This window comes from Empidonax traillii, unplaced genomic scaffold (genome assembly GCF_003031625.1).
Source record: "Empidonax traillii isolate 1590-97213 ecotype Southwest subspecies unplaced genomic scaffold, ASM303162v1 scaffold302:size813347, whole genome shotgun sequence".
Classification (NCBI taxonomy): domain Eukaryota; kingdom Metazoa; phylum Chordata; class Aves; order Passeriformes; family Tyrannidae; genus Empidonax; species Empidonax traillii.
Genome location: NW_020955495.1, coordinates 679,572 through 701,815, shown reverse-complemented (window position 1 = coordinate 701,815; position 22,244 = coordinate 679,572). Strand labels below are relative to the sequence as shown.

General features: G+C 37.3%; 1 protein-coding gene across 4 annotated transcripts in view; it reads right to left on the bottom strand.

The window, feature by feature from the left end:
- Positions 1 to 22,244, bottom strand: part of DCLK1 (doublecortin like kinase 1) — a 248,427-nt gene that overhangs the window by 102,803 nt on the left and 123,380 nt on the right. For all 4 annotated transcript variants that reach the window (XM_027890908.1, XM_027890904.1, XM_027890906.1 and 1 more), the window contains exon 4: positions 18,693 to 18,792. In XM_027890908.1, coding sequence (XP_027746709.1) covers positions 18,693 to 18,792 — 100 coding nt within the window. The remainder of the gene's footprint in view (positions 1 to 18,692; positions 18,793 to 22,244) is intronic.

Sequence of the window (22,244 nt, the reverse complement as noted above, 5' to 3'; positions counted from 1 at the left end):
CAAAGAATGCTATAAAAGAAAACCAAGAAGTAATCCAGTCCTACCAACTTTTTTTCCATCTTCTTTCACAAAATCCTCATTTCTTTCAAATTTCTGTAACTTTGTATCTGTACATCATACTGACTACTGAAAAGAAACTGACGGAAGTGGTTTAGCAGAGCGCCTTCTTTTAATACCATATCTCATATCCTAGCTTTTATTTCCATAATTAAATGGCCTTGAGATATTTTTCACTTTACATATATGATCTACAGGGCTAAATGTCTTAAAAGGTGAAACAACAGAAAGCAGACTTTTCACAGTTTATTTCATTCTCACTCTGCAAATATTTTTAGACTTTTTTTTAAAACAGCAGATGTTTAATATGCACACTTCAGTGCACATTCTAGGCTTGTACATCTTGACTTTAATTGAATTACCATGAAGGAATTATGACAATATACATTAGCTGATGATGTTTCTCTTGGATTGTATTCCATCATTCACAAACTTTCTAACGAAACTTCCTACTTTTCACATCTTTTCTTAAATAAATTATCCATATTTCTGCAATGAAATTTTAGGTTTGTTTTTAATTACGTTGATCTGATTTCCTTTTTTTACTCTGAACAGGACAAGAAAAATGAAATTTGGAAATAAATCTTGTTAAGTGGTAAGAGTGCCTAAATACCACTCTCAAACATTCCAAACTTGTAAACAAGTTTCTGCTTTTTTTGACAGTGAGTTTGCTTGTACCACAAGCAGTACCACCAGCATAAGCAGGAAGTCCTGGTGGTCACTCCAAACATATTAGACCATCAAAGTCAAAGCACAGAAGATAACAAAGGCCCAATATAACTTGAGCTACAAGAATTAAAAAAGAAAACATTGAAAGACTTTGATATAATAGTTTCTCCCATTAATATAAATTCATATTCCTATAATTCCATTTTCACATTTGTAACAAATTAGATTTTGTCAGTAAAAAGAAAGGAACACAGGATATTTTTGTTTCAAAGATCACTAATATTTTAAAATTAAATTATCTAAGAAACTGCATTCCTGAGAAAACTCCTGGACACAGAAGCTTTCACTTAGTAACAGTTTTGAAGAATATCCTTAACTCGTCCAGAAACAAAAATATTGTCTACCAGCACCTTACTACATCTTGAAGCTTATTCTGTTTCTCACCTCCCTCCCTTCTTCCCTAGGACTAGGTGGGGGTTTGTTTGGTTTTGAGACAATACACTGAAGCAATAAGAGAGTAGGAAGAGAAACTGGAAGAGGAAAACGCAGGACCTAACGATGAAGAAGTTACTCTGGAAAGCATAATCAACCATGCAAAATCTGAAAAGGGGGGGAAAAAAAAAAAGAAGGAGGCAGCAAAGGCTTGGTGAACCAGCCAGGTATGGACAACTAGGAACCCCTGAGAAATCACATTTGATGGGCTGTAAATAACACAAACATCACTGGGGCTGCAGCTGGATAGCAAGTAAATGACCATAAATAGAGAATCTGAGAAGATTAAATGAGAGGAAGCCCACCAGTGCCGGCTGTAAGAACAGTGGTGTCCTGGATAAGGAGGTAAGACTAGCCTTTTACATTTCCAAGTTAAGAAGACGCAAGCATCATGTTTTCTAGTGCCATTCTTGTTATTATCGCAATTTTGACTACTTTTCATGTTATTTTGAATCTTCTGGGTTGCCACATGTATTTGGTGAAGTCACAATTAGCAGTCACATGGTGTTAGAAAACAGTGTCCCTTCACCACAGAGCTAATTTTTGTTGTTTCAAATGCATGTCGTGTTGCAACATATACATTGGTATTATGAGGAGAAAGGGTACTTAAGACAGAACTTCAGGAGAGGGACAGATGTAACTTACTTTTACAGTCCAAAGACGTCTAGTGGCTTAAAACCAAATTGCCAGGATTGACTTCTATTTCAGGTCTTAGATTTAATAATATGAGCTGCACAGCTCTAACATATCTTCTCATTTCTCTATCTTTCAAAGGCTTTAGCTCAATGTATCTTGCTTTTAAAATGACCTTTTCTTGAAAAAATTTCAAGCTATCTAAAACTTTTCCTCCCTCCAAAAAGTTCATAAATATTATAATAATACCAGTATTTACTTTCTTTACTTTTACCAAAACCAGCTCATACTTCTAGGTCTTGACAACACATTAAAAATTTTTGAAAATTTTCATAGAATTTGTTGACATAAAAGATGTTCAATAAATTCTATTGTGTTGATTTTTCTTTTTTTTTTTTTTTTTTTTTTTTTTTTTTTTTTTTTTTTTTAATTTTTGCTTTGATGATTTATATGTTCAAACATCCCCAAGCACCTGATTTTTGTGAGGATTTAAACCCTCAGGCTAATGATTGCAGGATAAGTCCTAGATGGCACATTTGCATCATTATCCAGACACCATACTTTACTTATATCCCAATGTAAAACATGCAATGCTTTTCTTGCCCTGGTAATTAGTACCACTATTTAGGATAATTTTTTAAAATAAAACAGCAATTTTAAAATTTTGTACTTTTGCTGAAGTGCATGTCAAGAGATGTACAAAGAAACACCAAATTATTCTCTTCTGTGACTCATTTTTAGCATATTGCCACATTTAAAAGGTAAGATATTTGGTGCCAAGAACTTTTGTTTTTTTAGAGCTCACGTGTATAATGTTGCCTACACCACATCATGAGCCCTCTTTTCTACTGCAAAACACATTATTGAGATTATATTAAGTGGAATATTACAATTCACTTCAACTGAACATTCAGTTCAATGTTACAGTTGAAGCTGCTTTATACCTCCCATTATAAAATGTTGTTTACCAGTTGCTTATAAATCTTCATGAACACTTTAACTATGGATTGAAATCTTCCATGTTTATTGTCTGTCCTCAGAATGACTCACCCAATTTATAAGTCCTCAACTCGTTCCCAAAAAGTTGGAGCAGGTTAGGGGAAAGTTTATTTTTCAGGTTGAAGAAACCAGAGCAAGCAGGACTGGAACTTCCCCCAAACAAACTGATTCCATAAAACTTCTCACTGATCAAGTGAAGTTTTATTTTTATTTACACAGCTATGCAGAAAAACAAAGGTATGACAAAAATACAAACCTCTAGAAGTGTTTTCATGTGATTAAAAGCCTTCTTTAGAAGTCTTCAAACTTTAAAGACATACTTTGTGAAGATCCTGCCTGTATCATGGAGGATCCATCTCCTCTATATCTTCTGCCCACTGCCCACGTGGTTGGGTGTGCCATACTGTACAGCCACCACCAAGCATCTCTCACTTTGAGCTATCAAGTGAGGAGCAGGACTTCCTTTCCAATTTCCCTTTCTGATAGTCTGAGGCTATGGTTGTTCCAGCAGGGAAAGGAGACCTGGAGACTCACTGTTTCGTATTCTTGGTGTTGTCCCGTAAGGGATGGCAGAAGGAGAAGGAAAAAGGCATGCTGAAGCAGCGGAGGAGCCAAAGAATGATGAATTAAAACACAGTCTGAATTTGCTAATATTTGTGGATCTGATTTATTTATTATATGCACAGTACCACTACATAGTGTTTTGGATTTGGAGAGGTTTCTCCTTTTTTTTTTCCTTTTTTTTTAAAAGTTGAAACATTTTACAATTACATTTGTGAATTTTTTCATATGAAGAGATGTTTAAAAATAGTAAAATTTTACCAAATACCAAACACCAAAGAAACAAATTACTTATAATCTTAAAAAAAAGCAAAACAAAACCTAACTGCTAAAAGACCTTCTGATAAGGCAAGTATAAATCAATAGATCATTAAAGGAATAAAATTCCTAAACAGCGAAATCTGTATACTGGTGATTAAAGTTTTGTTCCCATTTGTGTACTCATACACGCATATGTCTATCCAGAAAGTATTTTTAGTTCTTTCCTTATACTGTCTCTACTCTTACAATAGTCCAATTTTAGCTATTTCCACACATAATTTCTATTCCTGCCTTTCTCTGTCACAGACCACGCATTACCACTCAGTTGCTTACAACATGAGGGTAGAGGAAAACATGCGTGAACTAAATGATTCCTTTGGAGAAACTTTGAAGATGGAGAAGGCAGGCTAAAAATTTTTAGAATTTAAGTTCTTGAGCATGCAGCTCAAATGGCTTCTCACCAATATTTCTAAACAATACGTATTATCCCCCATACTGTGACAAGGTGAGCCACCAAAGATGAGACCACTTTCCTTGTGCAAGGGTGGCACAGCTTCAATACTGTGCCTAAAGCAAACCAGGAACTGCTATATCACATTTGATAATCTTTTGGCATGTTACAGCTGAAGTATGTAACCACACAGATAATATATGCAAATGCTGGAAAAATAAGCAAGAGTTTTAAGATGTATAAACCAATATCTACCTAAATAAAATTCTTCTAACACCCCGTTTAACTGGCCCCAGACAATTATGTTTTCAGTTTGCCCCTTTATCTGTGAAGTTATGGTTTCTAGCTAACCTATGCATTATTTTACACCCCCAAGGATCAGATATTTAAGTCTGACATTTTAATTAGTGCTCTGTGGCTTTGAAATACCCAGGAGATACATAATACTGTTTCATTAATTTCATTTTTCCTTCTTCATTACTGGGTTTGCAGATCACAGGCAACTTTAAAGAAAATGAGGTCAGCTTCAACTAGACTAGCAATGATGGCAGTCACATATTTTGCCTAGTTAGGCACTTCTAATACACACAATATGTGGCATCTAAACTCTTTCCAAGTGGGAGACCTGACAGCAATGCTACTTCTAATGATAAATGCACAGCAAGTGTATGCTGCAGTAGGAAGAATGCACTCAAACTGTTAAAAATCATGTTTTGGGCTGAGGATCTTTTTTCCCTCTCGTATCTCTTGTTCTCAGTGTATGCACAGTTGCTGTGTCAGATCTCACCACACTCTATCCAAGAATAATGTCAAAATCCAAGTGTCTACTAGTTTACTGAAGTTGTTCCCATAGATAGGAGGGACTAACCACACCCACAAAAGTGTGCAATCTTTGTTGTGAAGAATTTATCAGTATGAAAGTATTAGGATGGCTAGACAGAACCATCTAGAAATACGGACAAGGGTAATGACATTAAACTAAAAAAGGTATATTTAGACTACATACAATGAAGAATTTTTTTACAATAAGAAGGGGGAAACACTGGAACATGTTACTCAGACAGGTGGTAGATCCTCCACCCAAGTTTAGGTTGGACTGGGTTCTGAGCAACCTCATCTAGTTGAAGATGTCCCTGATCACTGGTGGGAGGGTACTGGACTAGATGACCTTTAAAAGTCCTTTCCAAACCGAACTATTCTATGATGCTATGATTCTAGGATTCCAAAGTTTCATGTCAGCCAGAAAAGAAAAACACAGACATCAAGAAGCCAGTGTCTAATTTAAATACTGCTGTTTGCCTGAATTTGTATAGAATGGTGAATAATGATATTTTGAAGTATCTTTGTCATTAAAAAGGATGCCGTGAACTCTATGTAGCATCATGAAATATTTCCTAAAAGGGAGATAAAGACAAGGAAGCAGCTTTCAATAGTTTTGAGAAATGTTCATGTACATTATTTAAAAAGAAGGAGCAAGAGAATTTCCCCTCATGGTAAGCACCAATTATTTTCCATTGCCCACCCACCTAACTGCATCATGAGGTTTACCAGAAGAAAGTAGTATCACTGAAGAAAGATGTGAGACAGAAGTCTTATGGGTGAGTCCAGGAAGTCTATTTCATATATGTGTGGGAGGACAGGAAAAGAAAGTTCTGGAAAACATGGTGGAACCTGGCCACCAAAGTTAAGAATATTTGTGGAAGTGCAGATAACATTAGGAACTGTTCAGAACAAAGGCAGGTTCTCTTAAGAGACTTCTGGGTCATTTAAGGGAGAATTATGTTCTAATCTCATTCAGAAAGCATCCATTATGTGCTTATAAGGTAAGTGCATTTGGAAGTTTTCTCTGTTATCTGTTAAAGAGAGAAACTACTCATCTGAAATCTCTGTCATAGCCAGCACACTAACATGACCTTATTCGTCATGGACATTTTTTATCAAATTATATCCACAAGTGACTTTTTTCCCAAACTTGTCATGTAAGTAGAAAACATTTTTTCATAAGGTTGGTCTCTCAGGAAAGCAGGAATGTTCACATCCTTTCTACTAAACTATTTTATTCTATTTCTTGAACATTTATCGCAATGTGAGATTCATTCAAATACATAAAGGGTATATGAAGAGCTAATGTGAAAACACAGATATAGGTACTGGTATACATCACAGAAAGTTGGTCTATTGCCATAGATTTCAGAGTTTGGAAGAGGTGTGTCCTTATATGCTCTAATGATAAAGTAAAAAAGCCCACAGTATGTCAGTGTTCTGGGACAGCAACAAAAACGATAAGAGTTGTTTTAAAACCAATAATTTGAAACATGGGTTATGAGAACATGAGCACTTCTTGAAATCTCCCACGTTACTGTTTTGCTGAAAGAGAAAAGCTTGCTGCCCTACACTATGCAGGCAACACTCTCCCCCAAAGGCAAAAACTCCCAAAAGCTAAATACATGCCTGTAGTTTAATGAAGACTATTTATGTGCTTTGAAAAGGAAACCTCACCTACATTCAACTGTAGCAGTATCATTTCAGTAAGTAACTATCCACAGAGCTTCGATAAAAAAATCAGGCATTATACTAACTGAAGATCACTGTTTACTTAATCTATATGAAATGTCTAAGTTCATTGACAATAGGAAAAAAATACCTATAAACACAAAATTGAAAATACTGGTCTAATTTAGGAGCTATGACTATCACATTTTGGTTTAAGGATGAGACTTGCATAAGCATGAAGTTTGCTGGGGCTGGATTGTCATTTCCAAAGTTTAAGGTTCCTTCACTCTTGAAGTGGTTTTACAGATGCAAAACAGATTCCCAAGATTGTGGTCCACCTGGGTGACTAGTAATCAAGAGCACCTGAAGCGGTGCTTCATTACTTTACCTGGCAATTAGGACACTAAATTAAACAGATTACAATTTAATGTCTGTATATCTTTTGCTTTTAAATGATGGTGAACACAGACACTGCAAACTATCCCAAGAAGGAATGAGCTGAATGGAAGTGCTCTTTCTCCCTGATGCATGTCCTTACTTACTAGACTGTAGACACATACACCTTCTTACTTCAGTTTCATGTTTCTTGCATTCCTGCAAGCAAAATACCAGGACACTTGTTTTGGAGGCAGAAAATGTGGACCAGTGCCAGTAAAAATCAAACTATTTTAGCCTACCAGGAAGTCATTGGTTTTGATACCTAATATAGCTCAATCAATGTGTAAGGTTTTAGGCTAATTAAAGATTTTTCCATGGCAAGAATATCAGGCATCTTGGAATCCTGTCAGAAATGTTGGCTGTTCTGTGCTACCTTCCTATGTACCTACAACGCTTACTATGAAACTACTGTTACATGTTTGTGCATTTCTTGCAGGTTTTCCTCTTATCCTGTCCTTTACCAAAAATCACCCATAGAGACATCTAAACCAGTGTAATTAAGACACTAGGGGGTTAAGAGGGTCACTGTAGGCTTTTTTTACGCCATGCCTCTGACCTTCCTATGAAATGCTGTATCTAACTCCAGACCAACTGACCAAGCGCCAATCATGCACTTCCCTAAATAATGTAATTACTCTAAATTCTAACCTGTCTACCTGGCATGCATTTGAGTTTGGTTGGCAGGGACATGTAAGTAGGTGTGGATTGGTTGTAACGAGTAGGAAAAGGAGATGAAAAATTCGAAACTTTGAGGAAGAAAATAGAGAAGTTATAAAAGCCGCATCTTTGTTCAACTTGAACACAAGCTGTTATGTAAGTGTCTGCTGCAGTAGTTTTGGTTTTAAAGAAAGTTAAAGAGGCACACGCTGGATCTCTTGCAGCAAATTAAGTTATTTAACATACCTCAAGCAATTCAAAATATTACAGACTTTTTGTATTGTTAGTGCCTCAAATCTGCCTGTAATAGGAGTATTGAAAGTTAGTGGGTAGCAATTTTTAAAGAACAAAACTATAAACTGATGTTGTCTGAAGAAATAAAACTAGCTGGTACTGTAAAGGCTTTTTAAAATAACAACAGGACTTGGCAGCCTCTCCCCTCCCCGCCCCCCCCAAGAAAAGAATGCCTTCAGTGTCAAATACTAATGATTTTGAATGGTTTTTATCAAATTTTCACACACACAAGAAAAAATATTGAGCTGCAACATAAGAGAAATATCAAACCAACCAGAGCCTAAAGAATATACAAATTATACAGGAAAAAAAGGTAAAACTGGAGATTCAAACTTACTACAATACAGAACTCCTCAACAGTTACTTTTTACAGACAAAATCCACATGCACCAAAGAATTAAATACAACAATCTTACTAAAGCAAAGCGTTTTTATGTGCGAGTGTTAAATCAATATTCACATCTGGACACACCCGCCTCACACCATGAACTATGCTGCAACGTGGGCAACAAAACCCACCTGCCATCCAAAGGCACATACAACTGCCAGCCCACCCACATTTTTGCTTCTTCAACCTCCACAGTGGTACCTCTGGACTTATCGCAACATTGCTCTACCTATCAACAGAAACTCCAGAAATTAGCCTCCCAAGTTAAAAAATGTCAAGGACTCCAGGACCATCTCTAATTCAAAAATCCCTAGGCAGCTTTTGCCTCTAATATTAATGGGTTCTCCTTGAATGCTATCTGGTTCAGGTAATTAAATTTTACTCTAATTATTTAGATAAAACTAAAGTAAACAGGCTGAGTCATCCTTACAATAGACTAATAGTGAGATATTTGGAAAATGTGGCTTTACTAAGAACATCTGCTAATACCACAACGCTTCCTGAGGTGTGTAAAGTCCTAGTGACATTTCTTTTTCTGAGAAAGTTTAAATAATTGCAGATTGGAAATGCATGTTAGGTTGGAAACAGCCCATGAAACCATCTTTCATTCTGTATATCACAGCATACATCTGAGATTGGTCAGAGGAGTATTTTGAAGTTTACACATGAGTTTATTCACAGGCTGATGTTTTCTCTGAAAACTCCAGGAGACTATTTTTATTCAATATGGAATATCAGATCAATAAAAAAATGTCAGACAAGCTTTACTAATATCAGGATTTTTGCTTTACAGAAAGGTGCAGAGCATTGAATCCTGTTACTATCTTAATAGCATATACGAACTTGTTTTTTCCTCAGAAGTGACAGGTTTTACTTGTACATAATGAGTTTTGTAACTGACTTAATATAAGTTTAATTTCTCCAATGATTCTGATTAGACAGGGGGCTTTTCCTTCATGATATATTTCATTTTGTGCTGAATATACAGGCAAAAAAAATTGAAATAGTAGATCTGTCATTATGACACTGTACATGGCTTCAGTTTTGGTGTTTTGTTTGTTATGGTTTCTTTGTTGTTTTTTCTTAATCTCCACATCTGGCTAAAAACCTTTACTCAAAATCAGCATAATTTTGGCAAATGTGACTATGAATACTTCCATGCCTAGGTTTAGATATAGACATATTTACTAACCAATTCTTTCTATGTTTTCCCTTTTCTGCCAGTTGACTTTGGACCTTTACCAATATATTTTGGACAGATGCAGACCTAAGACAGCTTTTAGCTTTCTTTTTGGTTGAAACTCCAGATCTCCTCCAATGTTCAAGTCTCCAGACTCTTAAGTCTAATTAACTTCCCTGACTAATTATCTCCAATTTTCAAATTGTTCTATCTTAATATAAAAAAACCCACCTTAATTATTGGACTGCTTTGGTTTTCTTTTATTCAACACAAATAAAATCAATATATGATTATAACATCTAATGTTCTTTATAAGACAGCTTTTTTGTAATATCACTATTATTAACAGCACTAAGTCTAAATCAATAAACATTCCCAGTTAGTATTAGTAGCATTTTGTCTGCAATATACATCTAGGAAGTTTAACACATCTCATAATATTTTAGTATTTCTCCCACTGGTAAAAACTACATGGGTATCTGTCTGCATTTAGTCTGAGCTATGATCTCAGTAGACTTCCACCAGAACCCCCGGGGAGAGGTGCTCCCCAAAGAGACTTAAAAAACACATCAATCCTATCTTATTTATATAGGTTTGTCCTTATTATTAAATGCTTAAGTATGAATTTAAAAATTCTATTTATAATGACAATTTCAAGTAATTTATTTGATCCCAAAGTTCTGCTCCCTGTTGTGTATTTCCCATGGTTTCCCAATTTACATTTTTCTAAGCAGAAAACAATATAGCCTATCTTACAGACCTGCAGTAGAGCAACTGCTATGCAAAAATAAGTCTATTCTATTTTCTGAAGTCAATTATTCTGTAGATGTCAGTACGTGCCTGAAGAACAGAAAGAGCATGTACATAAATAATTTGTATAAAGGTTCATCAAATTTGTTCTCTTCCAGGATTTTTTTTTTCTTCCTGAATGTGGTGTCCTCATCAGAAACTGCCTTGCTCTGTAAGTTGTCTTCCTTTTTTTGCTAGACAATCTTAACAGTTCTAAGTAACTGTGAAAAAAAATTCTCTTTTCTATTCCAGAGTAACAGGAAACACTTAAGCAATTTAAATTTGTTTGTCTTCTAACCACTCTCCACTCTATAAGGAATAATTACCAATCTTCCAAAAACTTTCCTTGACCCAGATTCCTCAGTTGAAAGAATGAAATCTCATGTTAGCCCCCTTCTTGCTTCAATAAATTTTAAGTCCCTAGAAAATTTTCTTCCAAAACGAAAGGAAAAAAAAAGTGTTACAATTCCTCTGGAACAAAATTTTAAAAGCTCTGACTGAAGAATAAAAGAATCCAAATCAGAACTCCATGACCTACCACCTACGGGTATTCAGTTCCATGGCAACATGAGACTTCCTAAAGATTACTCAGCCTTATATTACTTTATGCATATTATTAGCATCCAGCTCTCCTGCAGGGAACTATGGTATGAAAATAAGTTTATTCAAAGGTGACTGTTCACAGAAGCAACCTGAACTGTCAGGTAAGGCTCTCGAGGTATTCAACAGGAAATTTCTGTAGGTTGCATTTTGAAAATAACAGCACTGAACCACTATTGAAGCCTATGTAGTGAGCCATCAGTTTTGCACAGCAGAACGGCACAGCCTTTATATAGAAGTCTTCTACTGGCCTTTATACTTGATATATTTGTGTCTGTATACACAGCATCTCACTGAATGCGTAGTAAATAAACATGAATACCTATCACTGATGTATTCCACTTTCTGATTTTATCACTTTGAAATGTGATATCCAGGTTGTGTCTGATTCTCTCTCAGCCTCTGTACTAAAGTTTGTGTTTGATAAGACTTTACAAAAAAAAATCTTTTAATGAGTATTAAGGATAAATATATTTTCTTCATATGCCTTCGGAATGTTTTTATTTTCTAAAAGCTAATGAACTATGAATTTTGAATAATATTTCTCTTTTTGAAATATTTTGCCAGCATAAGAGAACCCATGGACAGCTGTGGCAATTTAAAAAATGTACACTTCTTTAAGATGTGAAAAAACTCCAGGTATAGGGTCTCTATCTAGAATGGAAAGTAAAAAATTGCAATGGTCAATTTAACAAGTCAGTCCAATTTTATTGCTGATGAGTAGAGTCTAATCTCAATATAAAATCTCTGATACAACACACTACTCAACAAACAGGCAGGTCTCCAGAGCATATCCTAACACTGTTTAGCTGTAAGAACTACTCATCTCCAAGCTGTCTCATACAAACTGGAGAAAATGGGACTATATTGTTCACCCAAAAGATCTCTTGCAATAGAATATCGTTTCAGAAATTGATCAGATCCTAACAGTATCCGGCATTGGAAATTATCTACAAACTGTGAAAAGTACAAGCATACTTGTCAAGATTACTAACATTGTATGCTCCATTTTACAGCTAATTAACAAGACAAGAAAAGTATAGATAAACATATGGAAAAGGTGATTTCTAAACATCTCAGATGTTAAACTACTCTATGCTTGTCACCAAACTCCTTAACAACTTGGTGGAGGAGGTTATAATATACAGGTACTATCTGCTACTTCCATCATCACTGGAACTGGAAAAGTAAAATGTAAAGTCTCTCTTAAAGTGAACTTAAAGGAAGCTGATATTTTGGAAGCTATCGTCTTCTGAGGATGAGACTGAACTTACAAGCTCAAAACTAACCTGTGATCTAGAATGGAGTATTATACAAATGTGGAATAGGCTCAAAGGCTGCATAATAAGTCAACTTCCATGAGAAAAACAGATATGAGACGGTCAAGCTAAGAGCTTGAGTCCTAAAATCTACCCTGTTATGTGTATCAAATTTCTGTATTTCTTTCCCAGAACTAAAAGTTTATTTATAAAACTGGTCAGAAACATTAAAATTGCACTTTCTGCATCTGAATATACAACTGAGATGTTCATCGTTTGGGAAAATAGCTTAAAATGTTTGTAAGAAACATCTTCTCCTGGACCACTTGATCAATCTAAATGTTTGCCTGGCAAGATTCAGTTCAGGAAGTTACAATACAGAAATAAAATAAATGAGTAAAAATATCCAGCTATACAAAACCAATAAATACATTCTGTCTACTCTATCACTTACTATTTAATAACATTACTCGCTATGATTAAAATCCTTTGTATGTTAATCATATTGACGATGTTTAACAACAATTTTTCGTTTGAAATAAGCTGAAGTTTTATATTATAAATTCCCAATATAAATGCAATTTATTATTACACAAATTTTATTGAGGAAATCCTTGATATTTTTGAATGCAAAATTTTTAGCACTTATCTATGCCAAATGAGCCTTACTGTGGAAAAAGGTTGAAGGAATATGCCCACTCAAACCTCCTTATGCAAATGAAAATGGAATTTCCACCTAATTTATTGGATGGTGTTTCATTCATGCTATTTTTAACAGACATCAGAGAAAGCAAATACTGCAGAAAACACATTGAAGAACATTTGGTTCAATAAGCAGAATGAATAAGTATTAATTGCAATCTTACTGTTTGGCTAGTTTCAATGGGAGACTGTTTTATAAGTTGTAAGTGATCATGATGTTTTCTGGTTATACATACAGGCAACTTTTTCACAGCAGTGTGGATGAAAACTAAGAACTAAGCAAATATACACGCATGCATGCTGAGGAGATGGGGAATGGAAAAGAAGAGAGATGCACTTCAGTGTAAATCTGGACTGGAAAGCACATATGTAATATTCTTGAAAGTTCTAATGTCCTTATTCATATCTATAAATCTGCCAGCTGGGTGGAAGCGAAGATTTATGGTTTAAGTGATCAGACTTTCCTGCTAGAGATGCTTAGGCAGAAAAGTGAGAAGCAATGTCTCAAATAAGTAGACCTATGAGACACATGGTAGAGAATATTCAAAGCAAAGAGCCTGCAGACAACAGATAAAGAGGTGGGTTTATGTAATCAAGAACATCTATTAAAAAGGCATATATTAAGAGAAATCCTACACAGAAAAAACCCTGAAATTCTGTGAATGCATTTTTTATATGAACAGCTCATTTGACTCAAGTGCTACTACAGATTTTATTTAATGAACACCACATGATATTATATTAACAGCCACCTGATGATCACACTAACAGCCTGTTCTGAGTATTTACTGAAGATCAGCATTTGCCTTTAAAGAATTGAACACAACAGAAACAAGTGAGTCACTCACATGCTGCCATATGGCTGAGCACTTCCGTGCAGCATGAGCCGAGGTGGGCACATGGGCCAAGGGAGGAGGGGATGTACTTTCAGCACAGCTGGACATGGGTGGTCTCAGTGAGAGGATATAGTTTTTCAGAAAGTTGTGAAACTGTCACAATTCTGGATAAATGAGAGACTCTGTTAATGTCATTATTGTCAGGAAGGAAATGAGGACAAGTAGTGATGTGCCGAATGGGAGGGAGCTGAGAGTATTCTGCAATTGTCTGCAGCCCTAAGAAAGGGTAGAGATGAAAATGGAGGTCCTGGAGTAGGAAAATAAAGGAGACATTGGATGCAAATCCACCAAAAAACCAACTTCTTTTCTTCTACCCTTTCTGAACCATTAGTCTAAATTGTACATGCAGCCATAGGACTGGTCCCTCCTGCCTTAGTTTGTTTCTGCCTCATACACAGAATATCTGTCTCCAAGGCCAAGAAGTTGTTGACATTTGAAAATATCACACAGCAGTGGAACACTTTATATTTATGCCTCTGTTGAAAGCAAAGTTATATCTCAAAGTCCCCAGAACCCACCACTACTTTCCAACTGCCAAAGCACGAGTTTTTGAAGAGGGCAGAGTAAGTCAGCCAGCATGCTCTCCACTCCTAAGTCCAGCCAAAAGCTGCTTAACACATCAGTCTCTGTCCTATAAATCAGAGTAGACGAGGACTATAACTTATTTCCCCTTCCTCCCTCTTTTAGGAAAGACAGATTAATGAAAGTTAGGGTAACATGACAGTTATTAACAGGGATAAACATGATACTCCTGACCTTAACCATGGTTATTGGATCAGATGCGTGTGCATGCCTCCATGCGCACACGCACGTGTGTGGACACCACAGGACTCAGATTTTCCTGGCAAGTTGTCTGCTGCTGGCAAGATGAAGCAGTAACACTGCTGGCACAGAGATGCTGAGCAGAGGACTAACACAGGCCAGCAAAGTGAAATTAGGTTTCAAAGATTCCAGTCTTAATTTCCCCCTAAAATAGAGTAATTCTCATCATTGTTTCCACCACAGTAATATGTGCTTTGGACAAGCAATCTGCAGTTGTTTTCACATCCAGACATTCTATATTAGTTACACTCTACTTGGAGGCAGAGACACTTGCTTTGGCCAGCTGAGACTGCAGCTTTTGTATATATGATGCATCTCAGTATGTGATGAAGTCTGCCATACTTAGGTTTGTGCAACTCTTAAGCTTCCAAAGCACTCAGCCAACATTAACTGAACATAAAAATTAATTATTTTTAAAAATCTAAGCCTGATACTACCAGTCTCAAAAACTCTTTTATTTTACAGTGCTACAAAAGAAATACATGTATAAGCCAAGGAAATGTTCTCATTTAGGGCCAATCTCATGAGTTATTTATATTGCTAAATCCTATTTAGGTGCCTAAATTATGGCTTATTGCAAATATTTTTGTGAGCGTGGCCCTTAGACCCTAATCTCGGCCAAGACACAGCTGAAGTCTATAGAAAACCATCCTCTGGCCTCTTTGAAAACTGAACCATCAGCTAAAGAAAACGTGATTTCTTGGGAAAGTTTCCAAACTGCAAGTTAACAATGCCTGAAGCAGCCACTGCCATACTCTACAATGAGGAATTTTTCTTCTTGCAAGGTGGCTGATGTAATGTGTCCTTCATTAAAATAATACTTTTGTGCTTACACTTCCCACATAAACTTTCTACAAAAATAGCATCACTACTGACGCTTGACAAACCAGGAGTATTTATTTCTTAATTTTATGCCCACTCACATGCATCTTCATGTCCCATTTGCAGTTTTCTTGATGGAAGTGTCTGTGGCTGTCATATCTACTGATCAGGTAAGATATGGCGATGATTGCTAGGAATTACAATGGGGGTAGTGCCTATGGTTCCTGCATCTCATGCAATAAACAGTGTTTTTAATATGAAAACCATCTGTACATCAAGGCAGAGAAGAAACTGCAATGTATAGTGCCGACTGCTTGTTTTTTCTCTTTGATGGATCTCTAATTAACTGACTTTTTTAAACTGATTGCCAAGGGGATATGCAATGCCTCTTCCTGAAAGACATAAAACAGAGAAGGAAGATGATATAAAGAAGGAACACACACCCTTCTTCAAGGACAGGTTTGAGCCTGAAGTCAAAGCAAAGAAAAGCTGAACTGATTGTTCAGCCAAAGAAAAGAAAATTGATGAGGCTTTTGGAAGCCCACAGATCTTTTCAAAGAGAAAGGAATCATCTGTTTCCCATGTTCACAGGAGATAAGAAAAGTAATAATGGGTTTCATTTATAGCAAGGGAATCTGGGCCAAGATAGCCAAAACACAGTGAGAAGGGTTCACCACTGGCACAGAACATCACCAGAGGCTACAGATTCCCCCTCATCATAGGCATTAAAGGGGTTTATTAGACAAGCATGTCAGAAATGAGATGGGGAGTGGTAATCCCACACTTACATAGGGAGATTGACTCACTAACTTGTAGGCTGGCTTTTCTAAATTTCTGACTCTGTTTAGAAGGTGTTATCCATTGGCAAGAGCAAGCCATTGGAGCAGAATAAAGAAAGATGACTAGAGATAATGCAGACTGATGAGTCTTTTGACTTTTCATTTCTGATAGGGTGGAATAAATCTCCTCCTAAAAGTTTTTTTCAGCAAATTTAGAGACATACAGTGTAAATAAGAACAGCTAAATCAGGTATATAGATGCCTTTACAAAAACAAACCAGACATTTCTGGAGCATAATTCACATGAACTGTTCCAAACATACATTTTCAACTGAGTTGACCGAACATCTACCATCTATCTTGTCAATAGATCTAAGTTTTATTTACTGGGAAAGAAACCTACTGTGAATGGCTCAGTTGCACGTACCTACTCTCTTGATACCTAATGCTAGCCAAAATGAATCCCAGAACAGGTTTTCCAATCCCAAAAACTTTGTCTCTTGCTTGCCTCTAGTATCAGGAATTCTGAACCCAGAACACAAAACAAAGGGCATTCTTCCTCCCTGAGAAGTAATTCCCGAAAGCCCAGGACCCTGATTGTTTATGTATTTATTATCTCTCGTTTTCTTTCCCACTTTTTAATTTTGTTGTTCTTTGCTCCTCCAGCTGCAACACTTAAACTGTTATTCTCATCATCCGGCTGAAACAGAAATACTGGAGGGACGTAGTGACAGACTAGCAGAGTATTGCTTCAAGTTGCTTTTCAGGGAAAAAGAAACAGGTTTTACAAAACTTGTACAGTTGGACAGCACTTCCTAGTTATTGTAATGTTCTTAGATTAACAACACACTATGATCACACAAATTAATTTTACCACGCAAACAAGTTTAAACTCTTTTTTTTTTTTTTTTGTAATTCCCCAACTCTTGCTCCAACCTCAGAGGAGGTTGACTAAATGTATATCAGTTGGTACATCAGCTAACAAGTTCTCTGATACCAAACCTCCCAAGAAAGAGAGAGCAAAGTTGACGTACACTTTCCAAAGCAATTAGAGACATAGACTGGAATCTGATTTTCTCTTTTCTTCACTCCTTCAGTAAAAACAGTAAATGTTCGCTGAATCTTTACCTAGTAGAAAAGCAAACACTACTAAAAATAGATCAAGTTGTATTTTCAGCCTTTCAGCTTTTCTTTTTTTTTTTTTTTAAGCTCAGTGTAATATGATTTTAAGCACCCAAGTTTTAGAAAGAGTTAGTGCTTACTCAAAAAGATGCTGATATGTCAGACAAATAAAGATTAAGCAGATACAGGCTATGTGTGTACTTTGATACAAGACCTCCAAAAAACAGCTATGTATTTCAAAAACGGATTTATACAAATCTGTTGTCAGCACTTCTAGAGTCAGTGCTGGAAAAACCACGGCAGGATTCACTGTGAGGAGACACTGGAGGAGACACTGACAAAGTGTCATCTTTTAGATAAGAGACATAAGTGAATCCAGACTACGCAGTCAACTACCTGACCCTCCTCTCATCAAAGGCAAGGACTGCCATGCTGGCCACATAGCCACCTGGGAAACTCCTCTACTGCTCAAATGTCTTCCTTACCTTTCTAATTTCCATCCTAAAGATGTATAAAGCTATTTTTCCACAGTTAGTACATTTTACCTTGGAGGTAACTAACAGCAATTTCATTACTTTAAACAGCAGATCTGGTACACTATTTGATTTTTATTTCCATATTATGAAGTCCTCTTGAGGAAGGCAGAATATGTTCTTGCTTCTGTCTGTGCCTGATCCAAAATATAATTCCCTTGCCCAGAAGATACCTCTTTTTTCAGAGTCATCCTTTAACTCACAACATCAGGTCTTCACAAGTTGCTGCCTTCTCCTCGTCACAAGCTAATGGAGCATTTGTCTGGATCCAGGTAAACCAAGAAGCCCTCCAGTTTCACAGGTTAGTCAGAGAGATACAATTGCACCATCTTGAATTGTGAATATATAAATGCATCAAAACCAATGATGAAGTGGTAAAGTTAAACAAGTAGGCACATAATGACTATGAAAGAAATTCTCTCTAAACAATTTTTCAGTCAAGTTTCTCAATTGTAAGAGCTGGAAGTCTGAGAGATTGTGATCAAGAAACACAATAAATTCAAAGAGCAAATAAAGCCAAAACACTAAGAAAGATCTTACAAAAAAAGGAGTTTTCCACCAAACACGTAACTATTTCCTATGGTATCTGAAACTCAGGCTGAAGTCAAGTTTTATGCTGCACATGCAGATAGCTTTAATGTTGCTTTCAGACCTCTTATTTTCCATATTTAGAATCAAAATACTTATTCTATTTTGGAAATAAATTTAGGTGACACAGCTTTAGCTTAATTAGCATGATATGGAAATCTGCCCTCTACTCTGGTTGTAAAAATTTTGGAAAATACATCTTCTTACCACTTTCATCCAGCAAGAAGTCATCCTGGTAACGGAACTTTTCTGGTCCACATGCAATAAAAATGTCATCATCACCAAAAAAATCCTGAAGGCACATCACCTGCAAGCAAAAAGGAAAGGAAGACATTGTATGAAATAATCAGAATGGTAACAATAAATCCCTCTTTGTCTCCATCTCCACAAAAATTCTTCACTTTTAATGGAATCAGCAGGGCTTCATCTTCAGGCAAATTTCAAAGCTGTGCTCTGACCATCTGTTACGAGTGAGAAACACTTTAATGAACACTGCAAGGAAAGATAAGACAAAAAGCCATAACTGCCAGATTTATTACATGATACATCAACAGGGTTTGAGGTAAATGCCTTCTGTTTGCGCACAAGGTACTATTCAGTAGTTAGTGAATAATTAATCTGCTTTTGAGCCCGTATCTCTCTCTTTTGAGAGAAGAAATGAAAGAAGGTTACAACTTTATACGCAGAATGAAACTTAGTTATTTCAGCTAAATCTCCCTGACAAGGAATGAAATTCACATGTGTGAACTGAATTTCCCTCACAAACTCCTCCTCTATGCCAGCAGAGTCAATGTGAAATCTCTTCGAGGGCCCCCAGCTGAACAGGCAAATCAGATGAGCTGAGAATAATTCTTCTAGAACTGAGTAAAAGGATAATCTCTTTCTTATTCCCAAACATGAACAGTTAAGATTACACTGGTGTACTTTTATGTTCATACATGAGATTTCAGAGGAGACCTCATTGCAGACTTTCAGTACTTAAAGGAGTCCTGGAAGAAAGACAGGGACAGACTTTTTAGCAGGGCCTGTTGTGATAGGACAAGGGGTAATGGTTTTAAACTAAAAGAGGGCAGATACAAGGAGGAAAATTTTTATGATGGATATTTTTATATAGATATCATATATTTGTATTTTTATGAGGATAGTAAAACACTGGAATAGAGTAGGTGCTCCATCCCAGGAAATATTCAAGGTCAGACTGGATGTTCCCCTGAGCAACCTGATCTAGTTGAAGATGTCCCTGCTCATGGCAGGGGTGTTGGAACTAAGTGAGTTTTAAGATCTCTTCCAACCCAAACCATTCTGTGATTCTATGATTTCCTTATAAAAGCTTTTGGTTCACAAGGCACTACTTAGCAATTTAATCTTTCTATTCATATGGAATCATATAAAATCTTTTAAATCATATTAAAAAAAGAATCAGTGAGTTTCCTAAAACCTGACTTTGGACTTACTGATCCAACTTTGACAAATTTTAAAACCATGTTAGATATCTGACTACCTTGAAAAAAAAACAAAGATACTTGGTAAAGTCAATTCACTTCACATTTACAAGAAGATTTTAAAATGCTATATTTGCTTTTTTTATATAATGTTTTGTAATTCAATAGTGCACTAATGTTTTAACAGGCCAATTTCACAGATTCACAGAATCACAGAATGTGCTGGATTGGAAGGGACCCACAAGGATCTCTGAGTCCTGCACAGAACACCCCTAAGAGTCACATCATGCACCCAAGAGTATTGTCCAAATGCTTCTTGAACTCAGAGAGGTTTGGTGCAGTGAGCACTTCCCTGGGGAGTCTGTTCCAGTGCCCAACCACCCTCGGGGTGAAGATGCTTTTTCTAAAATCCAACTTAAACCTCCCCTGAAACAGCTCCAGGCCATTTCCTCAGATCCTGTCACTGGTCAACACAGAGTAGAGACCAGTGCCTGCCCCTCCTCTTCCTCTCAGGAGGAAGTTGTAGACTGCAGTGAGGTCTCTCAGTCTCCTCCAGGCTGAATAGACCAAGTGACCTCACCTGCTCTTCATACGGCTTCCCCTCAAGGCCCTTCACCATCTTCATTGTCCTCCTTTGGACATTCTCTGCAAATTTCTTTCTGAAATTGCAGTGCCCAAAACTGCACACAATATTCAAGGTGAGGCTGCCCCAGTGCAAAGCAGAGGGGGACAATCCTCTCCCTCGACAAACGGTGATGTTTTGCCTGATGCCTCCCAGGACATGGTTGTCCCTCCTGGCTGCCAGGGCACTGCTGACTCATATTCAGCTTGCCATCAACCAGGATCTCCAGGTTCCTCTTCTTGGCACTGCTTTCCAGCGTCTCATTTCCTAGTCTGTACATACATCCAGAGCTACCCCTTTGCAGGTGCAGAATTCAGCACTTTCCCTCGTTGAACTTCATAGGGTTGGTGATCACCCAGTCCTCTAATTTGTTGAGGTCTCTCTGCAGGGCCTCCCTGCCTTCAAGGGAGTCAACAGCTCCTCCCAGTTTTGTGTCATCTGCAAACTTGCTTAGTATTCTCTCCAGTCCCGCATCCAAGTCATTCATGAAGATTTTGAAGAGCACAGGGCCCAAGATGGAGCCCTGTGGAACCCCACTGGAGACAGGTCACCAGTCTGATGTTTCCCCATCCATTATTACACTCTGTGCTCAACACATGAGCCAAATGTTCTCCCACCACATGATGTGTTTATCCAGCTGTGTGCTGGACATTTTGTCCAGAAGGATCCTGTGAGAGACAGTATTGAAAACTTTACTGAAATCCAAAAAGATTACATCACCTGGCTTCCCTTGATCAGCTAGGTGAGTTAGCTTGTCATAAAAGGAAATCAGGTTGGATAAGCAGGACTTTCCTCACATGAAGCTATGCTAGCTGTGACCAATGGTTGTATTTTCCTTCAAGTGTTTTTCAATACCTCCCAGAATAATCTTCTCCATAATTTTACCAAGCACTGAAGCGAGACTGATAGGCCTGTAGTTTTCTTGGTCCTCCTTCTTGCCCTTCTTGAAAATCAGAACAGTGTTCACCAGCTTCCACTCAGCTGGGACTTCTCCAGATTCCCAAAACCACTCAAAAATCACCGAGAGAGCCTTTGCAATGACATCAGCCTGCTCTTTGAGGATTCTGGGACGAATCCTATCAGACTCCATAGACTTGTGGGTATCCAGCTGGAGCAGCAGATCCCGTACAATTTCAGGGTCAACAGGAGTTAATCATTCTCGCAGTTATGGTCCTTCAGCTCAGCGCACTGAGATCCCCTTGGTCTGTCACTCGTGTTGAAGACAGAGGCAAAGAAAGTATTAAACACCTCTGCCTTGTCTCTGTCCCTGTTTGTGAGGTGACCATTCTCACCCTCTAATAGGCCAATGCTATTTCTATACTGTCTGTTGCCATTAATGTATTTGAAAAAAACTGTTTTTATTGTCCCCCACATTTCTGGCCAGCTGAAACTCCAGCTGACCTTTGGCCACATGAATTTTCTCCCTACAGAGGCAAGCAGCATCTCTGAATTCTTCCCATGTCACTTGACCTTTTTTTATATTCCAAGCCAGCCTTCTGCCTCTCCTGCTTGACTTCCAACATTTGGGAATTGCCTGGTCCTGTGCCCTTAGGAGGTGATGTTTGAAAAGTGATCAGCACTGATGGACCCCAGCACCTGCAAAAACATTTTCTCGGAGGAGCTTCCTTACTAATTCCCTGAGCAGCCTGAAGCCTGCTCTCCTCATGTCCAGAGCTAAGGATTTGCTGGCACTTT